This window comes from Heloderma suspectum, chromosome 3, assembly GCF_057233095.1.
Source record: "Heloderma suspectum isolate Gila_16-S chromosome 3, 16-S_ref, whole genome shotgun sequence".
NCBI classification, from domain to species: Eukaryota; Metazoa; Chordata; class Lepidosauria; order Squamata; family Helodermatidae; genus Heloderma; species Heloderma suspectum.
Genome location: NC_139460.1, coordinates 282,216,734 through 282,241,068, shown reverse-complemented (window position 1 = coordinate 282,241,068; position 24,335 = coordinate 282,216,734). Strand labels below are relative to the sequence as shown.

Genomic DNA, 24,335 nt, shown 5'->3' with positions numbered 1-24,335 from the left:
AAAAAAAAGCTTTACACGTGTTTCTTATAATCAGAAAAGCCAATAGTAGTTTACCCGCAAATCCAGAATGCTGATTTGCTGACTTGAAGTATTTCTTGTTGCTCTGGATTGATCACTTCGGAGGTTCCATTTGGGAGTACAAAACTAGGTTCAGTCTAATGTCATCAAAGTCTTCACAAACTTGTTTTAAGGATTATAGAGAAGACCTGAATAACTTGTCAGTTTTGTGTTTGCTATCTCTGCTTTTAGCCATCTTAGGGATTTTGTTTTCTTGAGTGTGAGTGTATGTGTAAATGGGGAGACATGTGTCAGAGAAAATCTGAGTCCAGATTAGTGAAGAATAGCAGAAGGTAGAAGAATGCAAAAGGTAGAAGGACATCTTGAAAAACTCGTAATTCTAATAATCTGGCATTCTAGTGGTGAAGGCAGATGTAACATTTTAAGTATGTTGGCAGTAGTTGGAATATACATGAATCGTCCTGAAAAGAAACATGTTTTTAGGGAACAAAATGTAATATTTCAATCATGTTGGAAATAGTTTGAACACACATCTGTCTTCACCTTAAGAAAAGAGAATAGTGCAATACAATGTTAAAGTTTAGGATAATGTATTAATGTATTAAAAGTTATTAAGCACTTGGAAAGAAGGGTTGTTTTCTTTTTAAAAGTCACGCTGGAAATACAATTGCAAACCATGCCCATGTACAAGAATGGGAAGTAACACAGTCCAAATGGCTAAAAATGATAAATTAATCCAGGAATGAAATAGAATGTGGATTACCAAAGAGACGTATATTGATTTTACCAGAAGTATATTGACACAGGAGAATAAGAATGTGTGTTCTACATGTTATCTTTATCAACTGAGACAGGTTTTTTGTCCCCACGCTGCAACATGTAGCATTATTATTTTTTCACATTTAAATAAGAGTTTCTATGGTAGTCCCACCTGTTTCTGACAATAGTAGTTGGTGGCGGCACTGTAGAAATTCTTCATACCAGATGGAAGAACGATGTAATCAGTAATGCTACACATTACAGCCTCAGCATGGAAAACCTATCCCATGGAGGTCATTTCCAGCTACCCTCTGCATGAAAAACTTAGGTGGACTGGCCCAGGATGTAATGCATAAGTAATGAAAAGCCACAGTAAGATTTTTCAAGTAAATTAGAAGAAACTGAAAACATTTATTTTGTAATTCACCTCAACAGAAACAATACAGAGTTTAAGAAGTCTGAGGCACTTGTTGTTTTTTTTTACAGAGAATGCAGGCTTACTTGGATATAGAACACTGATTGAAGGAAGGCGAAAGGAGCATGTCTAAGAATACTTGGGCAATTTAAAAACATTCAAGTTAGTGCAGTCTGATCACAGTAAGAGTTAACTAGTTAATCAATAGCGTATTTGAGAATTCATGGAATGTTAGGGAATCTTAGGAGACTGAAGAGCAAATGTAAAACGGAAGGCTTGGGTACCTTAGTTTCGCTAAGTGTGAAAATGTATTGGAGCAGATAAATCAGTTCCCACAGGGAAATTGAACTATTACTAGCAGTCAGTATGGCTTCATTTATGAAAAATTATCATAACCTGATTTCCAGCTGTAATGAAGGTTTAATAGACTACAGCAGCCTTTCCCAACCCAGTGCCCTCTAGTTCTGTTGGACTAGAACTCCCATCACCTCAGCCACCGTGGCCCTTAGTTGAGGTGATGGGAGTTGAGTCCAACATATTTGGAAGGCACTAGATGGAGAAGGTTGAACTAGAGGAATCCACTTGATGTGCTGAGATTATAGCACGGTTTAGGATGTGGTCTTGTGACACTCCTCAATGTTTCTCAAATTATCTTAAAGCAAGTACACAATGTATCAAAAATACACTCTAAGAGTACTAGTTTAATGGATCGACATCAGATTGGAAATGGCAGGTGTTGGTTCTTCTTAGTCCTCTGCAGTTCAGCATTTTCTTAATTTCAGAATTATCTAAACTTGGAGATGAGACTGAGCTTTAAGCAACAGAATGGAATTTATTAAGGGCAGATGTATCAAGCAGTATTCATAGGAATGAAAAATCAAGTACATAAGATGGAATAATCAGATGAGCATTACTACCTAAATAATTAATTCTTCGTATTAGTAAGAGTTCATGTAGAGCAGCCTTTCCCAACCTGATGTTCTCTAAGTGTTTGGACTTCAACTCCCATCAGCCCCAGTTAGCATGGCTAATGGTCAGGAGTGCTAAGAGTTGTAGCCCAAAACATCTGGAGGACACCAGGCTGGGAAGGGCTGATTTAGACTAATGTTTCATTTGTAAGGCCAAACCAATGTTATCAAACCAAAATGATAGAACAGCAAGGATGGTATAAAGTATTTATTTTAAATTGTATAGAGAAAAGCTGAAGTTTGGTTTATCTGTTGAAAGGATTTGGAAAGGAGAATATTCCTAGTTTTTAGTAAAATAAATTTAAGACCCCAAGGGGGGTAGTTCATACTGACCACTGTGGATAGTAGAAGAAAGAATGGATTTAAGCTATATAGGGGAAAATAGATTAGGAAAGATATTGTAACCATAAGAGGAGTTCATCAGTTTTTTTCTAAAGTTTTTCTATTTCTGCAAGCCTTGGGGTTCCCCCAAATTTCTTGTGCTTAGATAGGGCAATTTTGGCTTCACGAGCATAGGCATTCAGAGAATGCATTCAGAGCATAGGCATTCAGAGAGCCAGTGTGGTGTAGTGGCAAGAGTGTTGGACTAGGAGCTGGGAGATCCGGGTTCTAGTCCCCACTCAGCCATGGAAGCTCACTGGGTGACTTTGGGCCAGCCACAGACTCTCAGCCCAACCCACCTCACAGGGTTGTTGTTGTGAGGATAAAATGGAGAGGAGGAGGATAATGTAAGCCGCCTTGGGTTCCTTGCAAGAGGAAAAAAGGCGGAGTATAAATGCAATAAATATATAAATAAATAAATAAATTTGCTATTCATATAGATGAATAATGATGGGCAGGAATCTCCTGGGAATGTTGTGAATTATATATTCAAATGTTTGAACAAATTTCCTTAGAGCAGTTCTGGAAGGAAAGACTGTCACTTGTGTAATGACAGTTGGCACGTGTGCCTAAACTATAGTCTGAAATTGATAAACTCATGACAACTTGTATCAGTTGGGTACAGTGAAGAATCTCATCCTGTGGTTTAACAGGTGCCATCAGCTGTTTGATTCTATTTGCATGTCTGGGAGTTTAGTCCCAAGTGATTTTGTGCAGCAAAAATACAACTGAGTCGATAAGAACATATAGCTTTACTGGTTCAGGCCTGTGGACCATCTGCTCCAGTTGCTCTGTCACCAGTAGCAACTAGCCAAATGTCCCTGAGAAGCCAATTTGCAAGACATGATTAATTTAAACTTTCCTTGTTTGTCCCAAATATTTGGTACTCAGGAATATATTGTTTCTTAATACAATGGCTCTGTTTTTAGCTACCAGAGCTAATGTCTGTTGATAGCTGTATCCTCTGTGAGTCCATCTAGCTAGCGGTCATCACCACATTTTGTGGTAATGACTTCTGTTACTGGACAATATTTTAACAGGTAGGACCTGCAACAAAATGCTGTGGTGTGGCCTGCTTGTGCCCTCTTCTGGGATTTCATTCTATTCCATTTCATTCTCTTCATCCTCCCACCTGGTTTTTCGTCCCCCTTCCCCACAACAATTAGCCAGCATTCTGTGCAACTGAGCATGCTCAGCCCTAATTGGCCTGAGGTGGGGATTATTCCCTTTAACTGAGGTTTTTTTCCTGAAGTGTATTGTACTTCTGCAAATGTTAGGGGTTCCCCTATCTGCCAATACCGCCCCATTGTGCATGGGTGGTGTTATTTTGGCTACATAAAGACTGGTAATAGATTAATTGAGTTTGCTATTAATATATATATGATAAAGTATTATTACTGGCAATGATTAGCTTTGGCAATAAATGGGAAAACAGGGTTGTATCCAGTGGTGTCCTTCCGCCAGCAGAATGGACACCACTGTCAGATCAGATTCCCCCCCAGCAAACCCCCTCCATGCCCCCCAATCTGCTCTGGAGGATTGGGAGGCTCTCCAGACCAGATGAGGGGGCACAGCAGGGGGAGGAGGGGAAAGGAAACTCCAGTTGCGCAAGTGGAAGTCTGCTTGTGTAATATTGGTTTAGCTCTTAGTCTTTGCTTTTGATCAGAAACACGGCCTGCTAGTTGTTGAATCGGTAGAAGGCAAAATTTCTTGACCAAGTTTGAATTTGTAGAAATGTATATGCTGCTTCCGAGACATCACCTTGCTGACAAAGGTTCGTATAATCAAAGCTATGGTTTTCCCAGTAGTAACGTATGGCTGTGAGAGCTGGACTATAAGGAAGGCTGAGCGCCAAAGAATTGATGCTTTCGAACTGTGGTGCTGGAGGAGACTCTTACGAGTCCCCTGGACTGCAAGGAGGTCAAATCAGTCAATCCTAAAGGACATCAACCCTGAGTGCTCATTGGAAGGACAGATAGTGAAGCTGAAGCTCCAATATTTTGGCCACCTAATGCGAAGAGAAAACTCTCTGGAAAAGACCCTGATGCTGGGAAAGACTGAAGGCAAAAGGAGAAGGGGACGGCAGAGGATGAGATGGCTAGATAGCATCACTGATGCAATGAATATGAACTTGAGCACACTCCGGGAGAGAGCGCAGGACAGGAAGGCCTGGTGTGCTATGGTCCATGGGGTCACGAAGACTCAGACATGACTTAACGACTGAACAACAATATGCTGCTTCCAATGGAAGTCATGGTAGTCTTTATCTTTAACGCAGCCTTGCAGATGATAAGTATAAAAAAAGTAACACAAAGTAACAGGTTAGCATAAATACTGAGTTGTCCAAAAAAATTTCCCACAAGGATTTTTTTCTTGTCCTTGCCAAGTGGCCAACTGCAAGATGACTGTGGAGTGCTTTAACTGTTGCACTAGTAACAGTGTCACAAGCTTTCAACTCGAACAGGAAAATTGAGTATTACATTGCATGGAGCGTAGCAGGCTGTGATGTGACTACTTTGTATTTGAGTCAGCCTCAGAGCAGTAAAACATATGGTGAAGTTCATTCTTACATGTTTGGGGCTACTTGCAAGTGAGAGACTTTTCTTCAGATATTTCAGTTCAAATAATTTTGGTATGTTGGGACAAAACAATTAACGGGTTATTTTTTAGGCTTTGTTTACTAAATACAAGTAGTAAAATTAACATGCTAAATTACAAGACTCTCGAGGACATCAGACAGTTTTCAATGGAAGCTGAGAATTTTCCACTAAAAATTATCCTGTGCAAATTTGCTTATGAAAATTTGCCAAAAAAACCTGACATCTCCAAGTGTCATGCAAATAAATGCATATGAATGATGTTTGAAAGTGAACAGTTCTTGACTTTTGTCCCCAAAAGTACATATTCCAAAGTATTTTCTATAAAACATAGTTTTATGTAATATTCCCAAGTTATTACTTAAAGTCAGTTGCCTAAGGATCGAGACAATTCCGAACAACAGCTGGATTTTAAAAAAGGGTGATCACCCACTGCTTGTTTCATCATCCAAGCACAATAAAAGACATATAGAGATAGTTCAAACTAGTTTTGAGTTAGAGTTTTAGATAAAATAAAACAACTATAAAACCAAAAACAGAATCTTATGCACCTTAAAGACAAACGGGCATATTGATGAGGTTCTCATGATCACCACATCCCACCATGGCTTATTTAAGCTACACTGTGTTGTGGTGTGTGCCAGCAGCCATTTTGAATATTCAAGCTGCAGCAAGCAGTTGCCATCGATTATTGTGTCATGCGAACCCAGAGAGGGTGCATTATGTGAGGGTTAAACAAACCTCTCATAACCCATGAGCTGTTTTAGGGTTGAGAAAGCATTGTTTAATCCTCCCCAGGTTTGCCTGTCATGATAAGTCATGACAACCACCCACCATGGCTTGAATATCCAAAAGGGCAGGTGGCATGCGCCACAACCCACTGTGATTTAAATAAGCCACAGTGGGCTCCAGTAATCATGCAAAGCATCCTGTTGTGGCATAAACTTTCATGGATGTATCCAATAGTGGGCTCTAGTCCACAAAAACATATACAACGATAAATGCGTTTGTCTTTAAGGTGGGATAAAAATGTTCTGTTATGTGTTGCTGGAAAAGACCAATGTTGCTACCCCCTGGAATAAAAGACAAAATTATTTTTTATGTTCAGCTCACAGCTGGAGTTGCTTGGCCCTAAATGAAGTAAGTATGTGTGTGTATGCAGACTAAGGCTGGGAAGCAAGGCTTTCATGGGAGCCATTGATATCATATGATATAATAAAATTAAAAAGACAGTCATCCAACAACAGAAGGGTATTCTTGGCTTCATTAAATATTTGACAATATTTTACTTCTGTCAGTATAAATTGTGTTCCAACCCTAGACTGGCCTATTTTGGTCTATTACCTGAATCAACCCTCAAGACATTTGTGGTATCTCTCCCCCAAAGAAGCAAGCAGATCTTTGTCTCTCTTGCATTCCGATTAGGGAGTTCTTAAATCAACATCACTGAATTTAGATGTGAACTTGCCTGCTCTGGCATGTTGTGATATGGCAGCATGGCCAAAGCTAGCATTGGGTTGGCATGCTGTAGCCTTTGCATAGGACTTCCTAACTACTCCTTCCCTTTAATCAGTTCAGTTTCCTTTGAAATCAGCAGTAGTGTTTTTATAAAACACACAAAATATATTATGATAGCTTTCTGTCTTGCTGGGTAAAATTAATTTTTCATCCAGTGAACTTATTTTTTCCTTCTCAGAATTGTATACAATATGTAAGCTATGACATAGCTTTTATATCCTTTGTGAAAGTTTATACAGCCTTCACACCATCAATGGGCACCAGGGACTGACTGTGTTCCTCTTTTCTATTATTCGAGAATTAAACTTTCTAGCTGCACTCCCACTGTTAAAACCAGTTCATTATCCTGTTTGAATGTATTATACCTGATAGCTTAGCCAAGCAATTCCATCAAGCAAGGGCTGCTGCTCCCAGGCCTTGGAACTCCCTGCCAAGAGGGGCTATGATGTCCTTCTGCTGGCAGGCAAAGGTGTTTTTTATTCAAGCAGGCCTTTGACATGCAAGCTAGTCTATTGGGTTGGGTGCTGTTTTTATTATTGTTGTGTTTTTAAATTGTGATTCTATTTGTTCTATGTTTGTTTTAATAATGTTTTTGTTTGAAATGCTGTCTTTTATTGTGCTTAGCCACACTGAGTGCCATTTCCCTGTAGAAAGGAAGGTTATAAATCTAATAAATATATAAATATCACCAACAGAGTCTAACAGTAAAAATTTAGCCCAAATTATATTGTCAAACAAAACCACCAATTATGCCAAAAACCTCCTCTTGGATCATTTAACCTCCTAAATCTTAATGTAAGCATTATTCAAACAGAGTTTGAATAACTCCATAATCTTTCATAATATTAATTGATGGTGACATATGTTTTAACATCTTGATTTTTTAAAATTTTACACAGGCTCACCACAATTTCACTTGTTACTCTTGCCATGGTGAATGTGCCACCGCCGTCTGGTGCATGAGATGAGTGACCAGCCTTTTTCCCAATCTGGGGTCTTAAGAGGTGGACAAGAATCATCCTGGCAGTTGCAAAGTGATCCCCACCCCTTCCCCAGTTTGAAAGGAGGACTGGGGTTCATTGGTTGCTTTGTTACGAAGATTCCAAGATCTTAGGCTATGGATTGACCAAACCAACAAGAGCCCTGCGCCTTTCCTGTAGTGAAGACTAGCTGGGTACCAAATACTGATAACCACAAGTTTTGGTTTGGCTAGCCAGTCAAGCCAGCCAAAAATTGTGAACCCTTGTTCTTACCTCAGGACAGACATCCTGTTCCCTACTTGAGTCATATTAGTAGTAGTGCAAGTGAATTGGAGAGAAGAGATAAATGATTTGTATGGATATGGTGGTGATTAGGATATGGTTAGTTGATACATTGCATTTCTTATTTGAAATCCATGTTAGAGTAATACCTTTATTAGGCCAACTCAGGGTCACAAAAATGTGCAAACCTTCAAGCTCCCCAGATCTCCTCATCAGGCAAGATGTTCTCAAAATGTCGGGGGGGGGGGGGATGCTCATGTGACGTTAAATTCATTGAGGCCTGCATGGCCAGAGGCTTGAGATGAAATGTGGGAGGAGGCTGCAGACATTCAAATTAGGCTGTACCAGGTGATGAGATGGTTTCAGGGGGACTGCCTCTAGGTCTGCTTGGATGAAGAAACAAGCAGTGGGTGATCACCCATTTTTTTAAATCCAGCTGTTGTTCTGAATTGTCTCGATCCTTAGGCAACTGACTTTAAGTAATAACTTGGGAATATTACATAAAACTATGTTTTATAGAAAATACTTTGGAATATGTTGGCTTGACCCTTCCAGGAAATGTGTTCTTCAGACTTTTAACGATTAAAAAGAATGTTGAGTAACAATTACAAAATCAATCTATCAGATAAGATTGATAAGAACAATCAATATTAACTGACTATGAGGATAGTGATTGAGATCCCTGGTCCTGCTGACCCCCAGCCTAATACGTTCACATGAAGCTGCCTTATGTTGGACTGTTTATCAGTCTAGCCCAGTATTACCTGTTCTGATTGATACTGGCTCTTCAGGATCCCAGGCAAAGTTCTCTTTCATCACCTGGTACCTGGTACTTCTAACTGGGGACACCAGGGATTGAACCTGGTACCTTTGTATGCAAAGCATGTGCTATACTACTGAGCTGTGGTCTTCCCTGAGTTTACCTTCTTGGAATTGAAATTCCTTATTTTCTTACATGCCACAAAAGGCCCTCACATACAAGATTAGCTAAAAAGATGAGCAAAACATTTGAATAATGGCAATGCTTTTCTAGTTTGATTGTTGAAAAAGTAGTGTATCCTCGCTTCAAGATTTATTAAACGCTTGCTCAAATACAACAGTTGAAATCTCCGTATGTTTAAGATAGCTGCCCCAATGTAAGTGGGTTTTGGAGTAGAGTCTTCTATGTGCTTCCCTCCTTTTTCTGATTTGCCTGTTGTTGAAGTGTATCATTCGCAGACTGATTTTTAAAATATCAGAATGGTCTTTTGGTGGTATCGAGTTTTTTTGTGTACTAGCGTACACTTCTATTAACTACCAGTAGTGATTATTAAGTATTGCTAACTATTGATTCAGAGTAATAGTTTATCATAGGATAAGTTAAAAAAGTATACAAGGGATTGAGATTAAATGTTGCTTAAAAGTGGTAAAAGGAATATTTAGGCTTCAATCCTATACCTACTTAACCTGGGAGTAAACCAGGCCCCTTCCAACCCTACTATTCTATGATTCTATGAACTTAATTAGACTTATTTCTGAGTAGACATGTATAAGAATGGAGTGTTAAAGCAACTTGGATAATGTTGAAAGGGGTAAAATGAGTTGGATACAAGGATGCTTAATTCTGATTGAAATAAACATTTAATTTGTACTCTTCCATTTTATGATAGGAAACTGAATTTATCCCAGATAAAAATGATATAACACACTTGCATTTCTAATGTAAATTTAAGCCTCCTTTAAACACATATAAAAGTGATTGTAGATAATAAGATGAATCAAGCTCCTTCCCAAAATCTTAAGTACCCAGTTCTACATTAGCTGACAAGGCTGCATCTGATTTCCAGTTGAGACCACACCCAGCTCTATATGTATAACTCTCCCTTGCATACTTCTGTTTGTGCTGTATAGGGAAAACTTTCCTACCTGTTCTGCAGCAACTTCACATAACTGGGGCAGGTTGCACACTCAGCTTATAAAACAGAATGTGTTGGAGTTTAACCAGTTTTAAAATCCAGTTCATCGGTCTGGCTTGGCAAGCTAATGTTCACAGTTTGAATCGTCGGGATTAAATGAGGAAACTGAAAATGCTCATAAGTATAGCTATGGACACTAGGTGTATCGGTCATAGTAAAACTGTAAATACTCCATAAACTATACAGATTATATCACATTCTAAGAAGTCATGATACTGTAACTAGTAGCATCTGGAATCTAGTTGCCCTCCTCTTCATGTGAAGTCCTTCTTTTTATCACAGTGGCATAGCTGGACAAAAAAACAGACTGGAGATATATATAGTTCTGGATCCCTGTAATGCATAGAGCAAAGATGGCATTTTTGCATAATCATCTATTTAACTGCCACTTCATACACTTTATTTTCTACTCTGAGCATAATAAGATTTGTAAGTGCTGTGTGTCAAACTTGGCTCTGGCTCTGTGGACACTATGAAGGGAAGGACATTATGCTGGACATTTTTATTCCTTATCTTGCCTTTGTTATTGGCTCCCTGATTCATATGGTATCAGGTTCTCAAAAATGACATTACATTTTCTAATAGAAATGTTTCATCAAAGCTTTGCAACAATTGACAAAGTTCAAAAAATTGCTTTGAAGTCTGATTCCCCCCGCCCAAATACAGGACAACTAATTGTTAACTTGTTCAAAACTAAACTCATTAGAAAGTATATATCCTGATTGAGTCCACGTTCAGGTATCTACTTGGTGTTCTTCTATGATTTGCATGGGCTCTTTTAAAGCAAGATACAAAAGTGGAAATAAGGATACATTTTAGTCAATTTTTGTAATACAGTCAAATGCTGTCCTGTTGATAACCTTCTTGATTTGTGATTGATCTAAGCAAACATGTGTCAGCCTATCAAAAATTGCAAGATTTACTTAACTAAATGTTAGAACAATGGTATAGGGACTAAAATTGACACCAGAACACTGGGCTGTGACAGTCTCTTTGAATTCTCTATATTTAAGACTTTAACTTAATTTTTTTTAAGTGTATTGTTAGTCTCAAGATTTTAACAAAAACAATAAATATTGTGCCTGTCACATAATAGGCCTTCTAACGTCAGCTGTTGCCAGTCGTAACCAAGGCATTCCAGTTACTTTAGACTCTCAGAGGCCAAGGAAGCCCTCCAGCAACTTTCTCTGCAGGAAAGGGTGACAGGGTGCTTGCCAGTTCAACTGCTGTTGAGACTGAGGTGCTCTAGGCATCCCAGCAATGAAGCAGCAAGCAACCTCCAGTTTTCCTCCCAACCTTGCAGCTGGGTAGCGGACAGGGATTGCTGCATAACCACCAGGACAATCTCCGTTCACCTTTGCAGCTTCAGGGTTGGGAGGGAAGGATGGCCATTTGCCCGCACACTCACTGTGGCTAGTGAAAATACGAAAGCTTTTCATTGCAAGTGATTGCAAGCATGTCACACTGAAATCAGTAAGAATTGCTTCCCTGTAAACAAGGTTAGGATCAGGATGTAAGGATTATAAGTGTGCTTCTATCTATGGAAAATATTATACTTATTTTGCAGTTTAAAATTTGGTAATGCAGATGTTAGCTGGAAGATAAGAATCACATCCTGATGATTGATGTGATAACTCTATGAAATGTAAAGAACAGCCTTTGACATGACACTTGTATGATATAAGTTGTTTCTTTTCTGTTAGAAAAATCTGTTTGTGTTCAGATCCCAGCACAATTTCTCCATCAGTAACATTAAAATTTATATTTCTATTGTGCAAATTAAAGGTATTAATTTTGGCAAAGTAGTTAGCAAACATTACAGGTAAAGTAGAAGAATAAATATGAATTTCCTAATTACATTTTTCAAGACCCATCTAAAGTTTTAAAAAACATGAAAAAATGTGTTATCTTTTTGATTACCAAAACAATGTCACATAAGTAGCAACCTTTTATTGAGACATTATTGGCCCCGTCTTAAGCATTGCTGCCTATTTTGATTGGCATTGTCTGCTGAACAACTCAACTGCATTTTTTCCTTGCCTTTCTGCTTGAGATCTTTAACTTGAAATGCCAGGAATTGAACCAGGGACATCCTCAGATGTGCAAAGCAAACATTCTACCACTAAGCTATAGGCCCCTTTACATATAATGGCAGTGATAGTGACATATTCTTTTTACATTTTTGTCTTTAGAAGTTTGCATTCACTTTATATTAGCTATTGAGTGGCTAAGTCTTATATACAAGCACCTTCTAGTATTACATGTCATCTGGTGTCAAAATCATTCCCTAGCTAGTAAGAATAGAGATTTTATTGCTTCTGTTAATAATTTATATAGAACTTTACAGAAGCACTGAACAGCAGTTACTTTTTCAAGGCTGCTTGGTGTGCTTTGTGGCTGAGTTGCATACCAGGATATTCCACATCTAATACTAAACACATTATCGTCCATATTATTCTGAAATGTTGGAGGTTTAACAAAGCGACATGGTTGAATCTGGTTGTGACAAACAGCCATGTATAATCTTTGAATTTCTTTAAGAGGTGCTGCAACATTCTAATGACATCACAGACTATTCTTGTGCCCCTTGGTAACCATATTAGAACTTTGAGCTTGTATATGGGTGGTGAATACATGTTTAATGAAGGCAGTTTTTGTAAAACTATCTAAAATACTTGAAAATAATCCTTTCAAAGGATTCATAGAAAAGCTTTGTAAAGAAAACACTTCAGATGTAACGGTTTATTGCAAATCTTTGACTTGAGAAAGAAGTCTGTAAACAATAGGAGGTATTTCATATTGTGTACAAAGCTAAACAAAAGTTCAGAGAAGTCTCCCTTGACCTGTTCACTGGAATGATGTGTACTCATTTTACTGCTGGGCCTTAAGCTTCCTGTTGCTCACATCATTTCATAAGCTTGCTAAGGTGGAGTTCCAACTGATTCAGAGGCCTTTGAACTTTGTTTTTGTGGTGGTATTGTTTTCCCCAAGTCCCCTTCATCTCATTCAACACTGCTGGTAGGACCTTCTCTATGTAACTGCTGGGCTGCTGAAGGTAATGGGCAGAATTTGACTTAAAGCTCATGTGTGCCGGGGCTTGATAAACCTGCTGTTTGGCTACATATATGCTGGGCCATGGTGTTAGTAAGGTTTCATCAGAGTAATGACATACCTTTGACATACATTGCTTCTGCTACTACTAGGCATCAGTAGTAAGACTGTGGCTTATTCTTTTATACATTTCTGTGAAATAAGTACCTACCATAGGGACCTTTGACAGTTTTGAACAACCTGGGTACATAAACCTATGTTTTGGACACCTGTCTCCTAATTTATTGAGATAATTCAAGTTGCATACTTTAAGTTATTATTTAATCCCAGATTTAGTAGTAAACACCCGTTTTGTTCACAAATTAGGTGCGTAGCTCATGTGAATGGGGTTAAACTATCTAAAAGGAGACAACATTACTGTGAGAAACCGTAGACTTACTTCATATAATGTTACCCATTCTCTTCACTTTGCTCAGTGAGTGCAAGTCCTAATTTTATGGCAGCAAATAATCTGGGCAACACTTGTTCCCTAGCATATACACAGCTTGATTCATACCAATCTTTGGTTAAATAGCCTGTTTGTTTAGTCTATTTTATGTAGTAATTTCAGACATTTGCCATAATCCATCTTCTTACAAACTATGTGCTGATAACAGTAAAGATGCTTGAGTCTGATGATTCAAATATCCATTGGCTTCATTCAGTTAGTACACTAAACAATAGTTCAGCACCACATGCAGGAGCCTGCTCTTCTCTTCCTCCTGCCCCCCTGCCCCTGCCCCACTTCCTCTTTTGATATGACCATAAAGAGGAGGTCAGAAGCATTTGCTTCCATTTTCGCATGGTTTGTCATTGCATCCGAACAGGGAACTATAGTTAGTTTTGGCTATAGTTATGCCAGCCTTCCCAACCGTATGCTCTCCAGGTGTTTTGGACTTCATTTCCCATGGGCCCCAGCCAGCATAACCAGTGGTCAGGAATTCTGGGAATTGTACTCCAAAACATTTAGAAGGCAGCAGGTTAGGGAAGACTGCTTTATGTGAACAGGTCTGGATTGTAAACCATGGTTTGCAGTTTTTTGTTTGGACAAACCATAGATAAAACTAATGACAGTTTGTCTCAGTTTGAATGTAATGCCATACTGCGGTTAGTTGAAAATGAGGGGAAATGCTTCCAGTCTCCTCATGGCAGCACCAGAGGAGGAGAAGCGCTGGGAGCATGCAAGCCCAAGATTTGCCCTGGCTTATACCCATAACACTGAACTGTGGTTTAACATTGTGTCAGAGCTCAGCCATTGTGTGTGTATATTTTTCTTTTAAAATGAGTGGTGTTCTCCCATTGTTTAGTAACACCAAGAGCATTTGATTCCTTGATTTTGACAAATGGCAAATATATGTAGCAGTAGCATCACAGGTGTGCTTGTGCATTAATGAAATGAATCATGGGATTTCCTTTTTCACATAAAACCAAAAAATATAAAAATAAACATAAGCAAAATATAGCAAGTGTAGGTTTAGTCATGGTATAAGTGTGTGGATGTCAAACTGATTTCTAGGTCCATTTGTTAGTGGGCTAAGCCTCTGCATTTCTTTCCTCATCCCTAATTCATCCACCATAATATTGGTAGCCAGGGAATTCTTCCCCGGAAGTTCTAGCATACCTGCTGAAATCCTCTTTGTGGACAGATATCTACATCTTTAGTCTTCAGAGCATTTGTTTTGTAAAGGGAATGATGGTTCCTGGAAGAAATAGTTTCATGTCACTTAAGCTTTTCCTATCTTAAGATTTTAAAGGTAGGTAGCTTATTGCCATGAGGTTTCAGTCCCAGTTAGCACAAGCACTTCTCCCTTGGTCTACTGTATCATATTGTCTTATTCAAAATAGAGATCTACAAATGAATATTGACGGTAACTTAAGCATTTGATCAATCAAAATGGTCTTTCAGTTGGCTAGTTGGAACAAAGCTCCTTACCTTCAAATTTCTGAAAGGCATGCATGCTGCTGAATTCTGAAATACCTGAAATTTGTGATCAAGGACTGGAAAATTAGGGCTCAAATGCAGTCCAGAGAAATTTGAGAAGTAAAATGCCCAGTCCTAGATCTACTACGTGACTTCTTGCCTTCATGAGGTGGAATTCCCATCAAATTGGGGTTTCATCATTCTGCTCTAGGTCTTTTGGCAGAAGAGGCAACAAAGTGTAGTTGCAGTCAACAAGACAAGCAAAGTAAGGTAATGAGAACCTTGAACCCAAGGGGAATTTAGTAGGGTAATGTCTACCCAACTTCCTGAGCCGGAACCCAGGTGTAAGCATAAAGTAGATCTCCAGATATGTTGGACTTCAACTCCCAGCATTCCTGATCATTGGCCATGCTGGCAGGAGCTTCTGGGAGTTGAAATCCCAAACATCTGGAGATCTACCTTCTGCTCACCCTGGCCCTAAGGAATTCCTTCTGACTGAGTGCTTTCTGGCCTGTTGAGATCAGCCAGGGTGATCCTGCTGGATTCCATATTCTCCAGAGTTAAATCCAGCTATGTTAAATCTGTGTATAGTACAGAACAAGGCCTCTTCTATCATGGCATTATAGCCAACTTGCTCCCTACAGAGACTCATCATGTATACTTTTAGGAAGTCAGGGAAAATATTTTTTTTTATTCCAACAGCATTTGTAAACTCGTATGATGGGTTGCTTTGGGGGGTTTTGGCATGCATTTCACTATAGGATTTTGATTTTGTCTGTATAATTTTATCTTGGATGGCAAATTTCCTTTAATAGGAGGGTATTTAGAGAATACATTAATTCATGCAAATGAATAAGTAATTCTGTGGCCAGCCTGGATGCAGGTCCTTCACTCCTGCCTTTGTGGCACTCCTGAATGCAGGGCAGAAGTCTCTAACTGCAGTGAAGAAGTCTCTTAACTACAGTTTGCCATTTTGTCCTAATTGGGAACCAGTGGTTACTAACTTCAAACTGCGGTTTAGGATCCTGCATTTTTTCAAAACTGGTAACTATAGTTTCCTGGTTCAGATGAAACAGGAAACTCTGGTTAATTAGATTTCCTCTTTTAATCACAGTTTCTTCAAAGTGAGAGGTGAAGAGGCTCTCTGTGTGGGCAAAAGGCTTAGTCATATCTTGGCTTAATAAGCCAAGATATGATTGAACACAGCTTATATCTAGATAAGATTGCTTGAAAGATTATAATTATAGCCTATGTGGTGCATGTTTGTGGAAAAACTGCTAACCTCTTTGCAGTTCTAATACTTAACTGTAAGAGCCTTTCTGAGGTTAACAGTAATATTGCAAAATTATCAGGGATGTGGAAAAGGCTCATATTGGAGATTACTCTAACAAGCAACTTCTTTGTATAGAGATGCAGCAACCATTTGGATATTGTTTTGGAGAGTCATGTTATGAGCAAATGATCTATTAATATTCTTCATAACGCAAAGTAATACGCTTTAGTGAAATTAACTAGAAATATGCTTTAAAACAGCAATGAAGGAAGTAGATCTCTCAAAACGCATTGTAGGTATGAGTGGTTATGTTGACCAGTAATGTATTTATGTATTACAAGAGCATGAAGGATGGCTGTATTAACTGGGATAGTTGTGGATTGCCAACTCAATCTTAGGGTTATAGTTACATGGAGAAATTGATTGCATGGATAGGATAAATAAACATTTCCTCTGTTGAATTCACTTACTAAAGTATCCATACAGGGTTAGATTATTTATTTCCCCAGGGTTGCACCTTTCTGTGCAAACATCTGGTTTACTGTTAGTTTTGCATGGTGCAAGTTATCTAACATGTCGTGCTTTTCTTACTTGTTGGGTTTGCTTGTTTTAGTTCATTTTTATTCTGCTTTTCAGCCAAGGTTGGCTCCAGGTGAACAGGGTTGTTGATAATGTGAAATTATAAGAGTTTTTAGTATCACTTTAAGTGTATTTGAGACATTTCTATGGCCATAGGCATATTTCAGTCAGCTAAAAACAAATGATTCACTCATGACTCAGATCAGCACTTTTTGTTATACATTGGCCTAGTACAGCAATCAGTTAGCTGAGCACTTGATAATACCATGAGACTTATGTTGCTATTGCTATGTATGATAGTGTGGGGAAAGGAAAATTAGAGTGGTACATCAACATTTTGGTGACTTCAACAAAAATCTAAGAACTGAGATTATATGTAGTGAAACTGAGCTGGCTTATGAAAGTGTGTCACTTGCTTTTGCATCTGCGGTGTAATACCTGTGACAACCCATTTATATGTGCAAATCACCACTTGAAGCTGCAGTCATCAAGTGGTAACTACGTGCATGTGAATCAGTATTATATTTTGAAAAGAAGAAATCCCTGGCACGTTACGGATATTTCTTTGCAATAAGAAGAGCTGTTAGTACAAACTTCTTGATAATTAGTCATGTAACTGATATCATGCGTGCTTTACCTGTCAGTCTAGAACTTCTGATAATTAGGTAAATTTGGGTTATGAGTGATACAGCAGTTTTGAAGGAAAAATTATGAAAGCTTCCTCAAACCAATGATGTCTGAATTCATTTTTTTTCTCCTTTGTGTTTACAGATGACCATGGATGAAAAATATGTAAACAGCATTTGGGATCTTCTGAAAAATGCAATCCAAGAGATTCAGCGTAAAAACAACAGTGGTCTCAGCTTTGAGGAACTGTATAGGAATGCATATACTATGGTATTACATAAACATGGAGAGAAACTATACACTGGACTACGAGAAGTGGTTACTGAGCATCTCATAAACAAGGTATCTGAGTGCAGTCAACATCATATGCAAGTTGAAAGCATATATAGAAGAAATTGGTATCTACTTAAAGCATATGGATGCTGTTAGGGAAACATATGCAAAGTCCTGGTTAATGTGAATTATGATTGCTTTCCATCATGTTTGCAAACAGAAAAATTAAAAACAAAACAGAATTCAGCACTGCTCTCTAGGACCTTTCTCTTCATACATGGTGAAACTGTTAGTAGTACAGACTATTTAAAAAGCACCTCTAATTTGCAGAGTGTTTTACAGTCTTTGTAGTGTTTACATTTGGAATTTTGTTACCTATGTAACTAATGTTCCACTTTAACAGGTGAAACGGAGGCTGAGATATTAGTAGCTGCATTCAGGTGGAACACCAAATCATAGTTTGGCATTACAAGCACAAGCAGATCTAACCTCAGACTCACTTGCTTCTCCCTCTGTGTGCAGGAGTGATTAGACAATGATAGTTTGCAATTCATACACACACACACCCCTCCATGGTTTGTGGGCAAATGGTTTGCCAAGTTTGTATAAAATGGCGAATGGTGGTTTGCCAGAAACCAAAAATGACTGCTTCCAATTTTCTCTTGCATATGGAGAAATGGGGAAGGGAAGGAGGGAGCGCATGAGCCTGAGTCAACTTTTGTTCATAAGACTAAACCATGGAATGGTAAAATGTTCAAATGCAGCCATTTCCCTGGTTCAGGTGCCACAGCAAACCACGATTTGTCATCATGAGGATAGGCCAGTACAGTCCTTTGGCCCTCACCTTCCTTTGTCATTTGCATGTGAAAGCTTCCAGTCACTGTTTTGAACAAACCAGAGCTTCCCATTATGTTCAGATATGAGAAACTGTTTAGTTGACTGATAATGTGAATGGGTATGAGAGGACAGAGCCAGGTGTCATCCTCCCAATGAGAAGAGAGAGGTCAAATATGGCACCTCCCTCTGTGTGTGCATATGTATGGAGAATAGGCTTGTGGAAAGGGTTGTACTGAAGCGGGTGCAAGGGGATTGGAGGTGAGCAGGAATGGTTTTGATGGGAGTCTCAGGGAGACAAATGTTGGGAGTAAAAGATTTCAGGAAAGGGCTGAGCTTTCACCTAACCTTAAATCTGTCCGAAGGTTACATACTTCTTTTGTTAGAAGGTGGAGAGGAGGAGTGAGCCACAGTGAATAGGAATCAAAAGGCTATGAAAGTTTCTGGAATCCTCAGCGGGGTGCCCATGTGCCTGCAGAACCTCCATTGGCACTTGCCAGGTTCTCTGCCCCTCATTGTTTTTATTTGTTTAGATATTTTTAATTTTTTAAAAAAGTTATAACTAGGAGGCAAAGTTCCAGCTCCAGGGCCATCTTTATTTCCAAGAATGCCTGTGAGGCCCAGACGCATACTCAGAAAATAAAGAATGCCCAGAACTTCATTTTGAAGTGTTCCCAGCTATCCCCCCCCCAAAAAAAAGGTACACTGGGGGTTGTGATGCTAAGTGGTGTCATGGGAGGCTAGAAGGGTTGGAGGAGAGTGATGGGACATGTTCTGCCTGTGCTGTGTGTGGTTTGCCTTTTGTGTGTGTGCGTGTGACTTTGTTTTAGTGTAACGTGCCTGTGTGTATGTGCGCACACGCACGTGTGGTATGTTTTGTCTAGGCTTGGAGGTAGGGTTGGTGTGGTGTGGGTTTTGTGTGTGTGCGTGAGTGCGTGTGCTTTTCTGTGATGTGGCTATGTGGTATGGTATGTCTTACCTTTGCGTGAGAGCTTACATCCCACTTCTGCCGTGTACTTAAGTTCATGGGCAAGTTAATTTTAGCCTCACCAATTTGTCCTGTGGGAAATGGGTGCTTTGTGACTGGCCATGTCCACCATGGCAGCCATTTTGTGAATGGGTAGGCCTCCCCCATACCTATGGCTGCTATTTTGTGAGAGTTTCCATGACATACTCAGAATTCAAAGGTGCCCAATGTCCCAAAATTTTTGAGGGGCCCTAATGGAACTAATGTGTCAGTGTGTGTGCGTGGACTCAGTTAGGACATGGGCAGGGGCATGGTACACCTCATGGTTGGTGATGAAATGACAAACTGACTCTATGTGACTACTGACCTCACATGTATCATTAAAAACTGGCTGGATGGTGCAGCTGGGACAGTGACTACATTGCTCAGGTGATGTTCTGCAGCATTAGCCAATGGTGGGTGTTGACTGGTGGTTAACTGTGAAGACACTTTCATAGTAGAAGGTATCAATGCATAATTATCTGATGTGGATTTTTTGTGCCTTGAATAGACTGTTGATTCTGTTACCGTGTTAAGTTGGGAGGTTCTGTTGAGGTATACAGGCTTACTGGGACTTCAGAATACATGAGTCAGACTGGTCTGAGCTAACTAGGGGCTTGATGATTTTGAAATAGCTAGCAGGATACACTTGGAGTCCCCCCCCCACACACACTTTTTTTGGCATTTTCCTGAAGTTTGATTATTGAGAGCTTGGAAATTATTTTGTTGTCACCTGGTTCGCAAAACATGACAGGCCACTGTGGTTTAATTTACCTGTGGGGGCTGTTGTGTCATGCCAGGTGCCTGCAAGCACCATTTTTGCATGGTGCCCATGGGTGCCCAACTTGCCCATGCTTGTTGTCTCATATGAACCCAGGCAGTAGGGGTTGTTTGACGGTTTAACAACCCTAAAATAACCCGTTGTTTGTTTTAGGGTTATTTGAGGGTTATCTAACCTTCAAGCACTCCCTACCGCCTGTGTTCATATGACATGGCAAGCTGGGCACCCACAGGTGTTGTGCAAAAAATGGCACCCATGGGCGCCCAGCATGATGTGACAGTTCCCGCAGGGAAATTAAGCCATGGTGGGCTGTCGTGGTGTGTGAACCAGGTTGCAGACTGTTTGCACGAATATTCTCCTTATGATAATGGGTCAATTAGGTTGGTTCTTCTGCTAGAGATACTCACATTGACCGTGCAACTTTCATTATTGTTGACCTTGTTAAGTAGTTGTTACATAGGTTGATTAGAGCCATCAAAACATTGGCTTCCATTGCTTTGTCATCTTAGCCTGTCTCAGTTTACAGAAAGTTTAAGTTGGGTAAACCTTTAGGAGAGACTGTTTTAGAGTCCAGGTGGCGGTTGATTTGCATAGAAACCAGATGACTTTAGCACAGATAATTTTAAAAGACTATGCCACAGAAGTGACAGTGGTGAAGAAGTGTATTCTTTTGCCATTGGGTCTGCAAAGTATCCCCTACAAAGCTAATTTGAGTGTTCAGTGGCCTGGTGAATCTGAGCTGCCTTTGCCTACTGTGATGAGTTTGGTATCCGTTAATATTGATTCACCATTGGGGCCACTGCTGATAGTGTGAACGTAGCATTCTGGGAGCATCCAGGGCACATAGCTATGGGAACCTCCAGGGCTACTGCTGGAATAGCATGGTTGACCCTGCTGCATGGCTGGATTTCATGCCACTATATCAGAGGTGGCAGGAAGCAATCACAAGGAATTGAGCTGACACAAGGACTTTCTATGCTAACGTTGCTGCCATTGGAAAACGATAAGCATACTGTGCTGGGAATATTTGGATGTCAGCCTTGGGTTGCTTAGGTTGGTTTCAGTCAGTTTCCAGCAGAAAACAGCATTTGCTTGAGGATATAAAGGCATATTTTGTAGTTTGATACAGATGGTTGTATGTAAAATGCGCACACCTATATCAGGTGAAAACAATTCACATGTATTTAGATTGCTGCTCTTGTCAGCAGAAATACACAGGAATGGCAACCCAGAAGCAAAAGCCTATCCATCTTTCAGAAGAATAAAACTAGTCTTGTTTAGGCTAACATTCAGAGGTCAGAACTAAGGTAGCAGAGAATTTGGTTGTTGTTTTAAAATTGTGTTTGAATTTTGTTTTGTTCCATTAATCACATTAGGATGAGTCAATCTATAAAAAAAAAAAAACTTCATGCATCTTTGTCATCAATACCAACCATTGCTAGAATAGAAGTATTGCATCTGTGCCACATAATTTGCTGGGAGGAACAGTAGTACATTGGGGGTTGAGGAGGGGACACCTTGTACAATGTCTCATGCACCACAAAACTAGCTACATTAATGCAACCATATGCACTTAATATTTCTTACTTAACTCTTTTTATTGGGATGGATATGTTTTAACACAGGGTAACCCTTTAGCTATGGGGCCGTGATGGCTTAGTGGTTAAGACGCTGAACTGCAGACTGGAAGGTCGGCAGGATAGCAGTTCGAGACCCGAGTGCTGCATGACGGAGTGAGCTCCCGTCTTCAGTCCCAGCTTCTGCCAACCTAGCAGTTCGAAAGCAAGAAATTGCAAGTAGATAAATAGGTACCGCTTTGGTGGGAAAGGTAACAGTGTTCCGTGCACCTCGGTGTTCAGTCATGCCAGCCACATGACCACGGAAGCGTCTTCGGACAGCGCTGGCTCTTCGGCTTAGAAATGGAGATGAGCACCACACCCTAGAGTCGGACACAACTGGTTGGGGACACCTTTATCTTTACCTTTAACCCTTTAGCTAGTTGTTGTAGCCATTCATACATATATCACTCACAGGGAATCATAACTATATTTGTACAAAGACACGATTCCTAAAGGTTTTCAAGTGTTCCAAATGTACTGGCAAAATACTGTAAGGCAAAAGTTCAATTAAGGGTCAGTTAAGGATAATAGTCTGGGAAGATTAGTAAACTGCTACACACTAATCTCTATATACAGTTTTAAATGGCAGCATTCATGTTTGGATTTAAAGTTGTTACTGCTTTACAGTGTTTTTTTTACACTTTGGCACAGATAGGAAGTATTGTTTTTCAATTATCCTTATTTAATTGTGGAATGATGTTTTCTCTCAGGAACCAGTCCTTTAAACAAAAATTATGCAACATAGTGAAAAAGCAAGCACGCTTGCCAAAAAGTTTTCCTTTTGCAAGCTGGTTAGCTGCTGTTAAAACCCATTCATCATTGTATCTGCCAGTTGTCACTGAAACTTGTCAGTGCCCTCGAAATTTAAATGAGCAAATAAGAGCATGCATGTTTTGGAGAAGTAGAAAGTACTAAAACACATTTTATAGTTCTTGAGTAGTTCAATTATATGTAGATAGAAGAGCTTCTAACTTATGAAGAGCAGCTTCTAACTTATGAATGGTATTGTGTCAATAAGGGTAATTTTTCTGTTTTAATACTTTGCCCTGCAATCTGTACGGTGTTGTGTTTTTGGTTTTCATGAAGCTTTTTTGCTTTGGAAGTTGAGGAGTGATGTATACGAAGTGGGTTAGTGAGCAGGGTGACCATTACATGTTCTCTAATTGTTCCTTCTCACATAGAGCATATTGCCAGCACAAGGACCTATACAGATCAGTTGCACAGTCATCAATAGAGATACATCAGGTCTCTGTGCTATGAGTGAAAACCTAGACTCTAGAGATGTAAGGGGGGGAAAGCATAAGGTCCCTCTGTTCACCACAGGGACTTTGACTATTTCCATAGTAGGTAACAGAGCCAAGAAGTAGTCTGGGATAATGGCACGTGACTTCACTACATTGTGAACCTCTTGGGGGAAAAGCAGTGTTGGATACTCGTGTTCTTAAAACATGTATAAATAGTACAGAGTTATCTCCTTTTATTTGCATGTGAATACTACCTGAGAATTTTCAACTTAAAAGGCTATAGGAATTTCATATATCTTTTATCTTCCATTGTTAATTTGTCTTTACATCATGTAAATCAACCTTGAGCCTGAGGCCTTATGAAATGTATATGTAGTGGCTAAGACTTTGAGCTATGAGTTAGCAAGGTTGAATTTTTTTATTGGGGGAAGGACTGAAAGGGCAACGTGCATTAAAATTCCATACCTTTTGGTCCATGGCTAGCAATGTTTTACTGTGTTACAAATGTAGAATAGACCAGAAAAGGTGAAGATTCAGAAGACGGTGTATTGAGCTAGGCTCCACAGTTGTCCAAAATTGAAAGCTTCCCCCACAAATAGGAAAGTAAATAGTTACATTTGTAACCTTTTATCTTACAAAACAATACTTCTCATTCCTCAAAGATCCTTTAAGTTAAAAGATTGTGGCTTCAAACCACTTCTCATGGCTGCTCCTAAACACAAAACCAAACCAGAATTAGTGTACCTTGAAACTCTCAGATCCTCTGTCATAGAAATCTAAGAAGTAGCAAGGTTTTAGCACAAAAAGCAATCCGCAGTAAGGATTTTAAAAATCTGAAAGTGACCAACTTTCAAAGATCTTGAGCCCCCAATATTGATTAGGAATAGGGCATGTTTTTGACACAGTTACTCCTGGAGTGTCCTGTGCATTGGTGAATCATTGTTGAAAACATGCCCCTGAGGAAGGATTTCCAAAATGTGTTGGGCCTACAAATAAATATTTTGTTATCTGGAGTTCCTCCCATGTTTTTCCTGTTTGTGGTGCCATCCCACTTTGTTGTTGTTGTTCATCCCCCAATAATGATTAGCCTCAGATTGAGGAGTCCTTCTCTGGGAATGACCTTACTTGCTTCTTGTCACTGGGACTTTGCTCAACACTAATGAAGAAGATAATGTTTTAAAGCATGTGCATAGTGCCATGCTTTTCCATTCAGTC

At 39.5% G+C, this 24,335-nt stretch overlaps 1 protein-coding gene across 1 annotated transcript in view; it reads left to right on the top strand.

The window, feature by feature from the left end:
• Positions 1–24,335, top strand: part of CUL3 (cullin 3) — a 69,146-nt gene that overhangs the window by 6,863 nt on the left and 37,948 nt on the right. Inside the window, exon 2 of the mRNA XM_084847128.1 lies at positions 17,508–17,705. Coding sequence (XP_084703254.1) covers positions 17,508–17,705 — 198 coding nt within the window. The remainder of the gene's footprint in view (positions 1–17,507; positions 17,706–24,335) is intronic.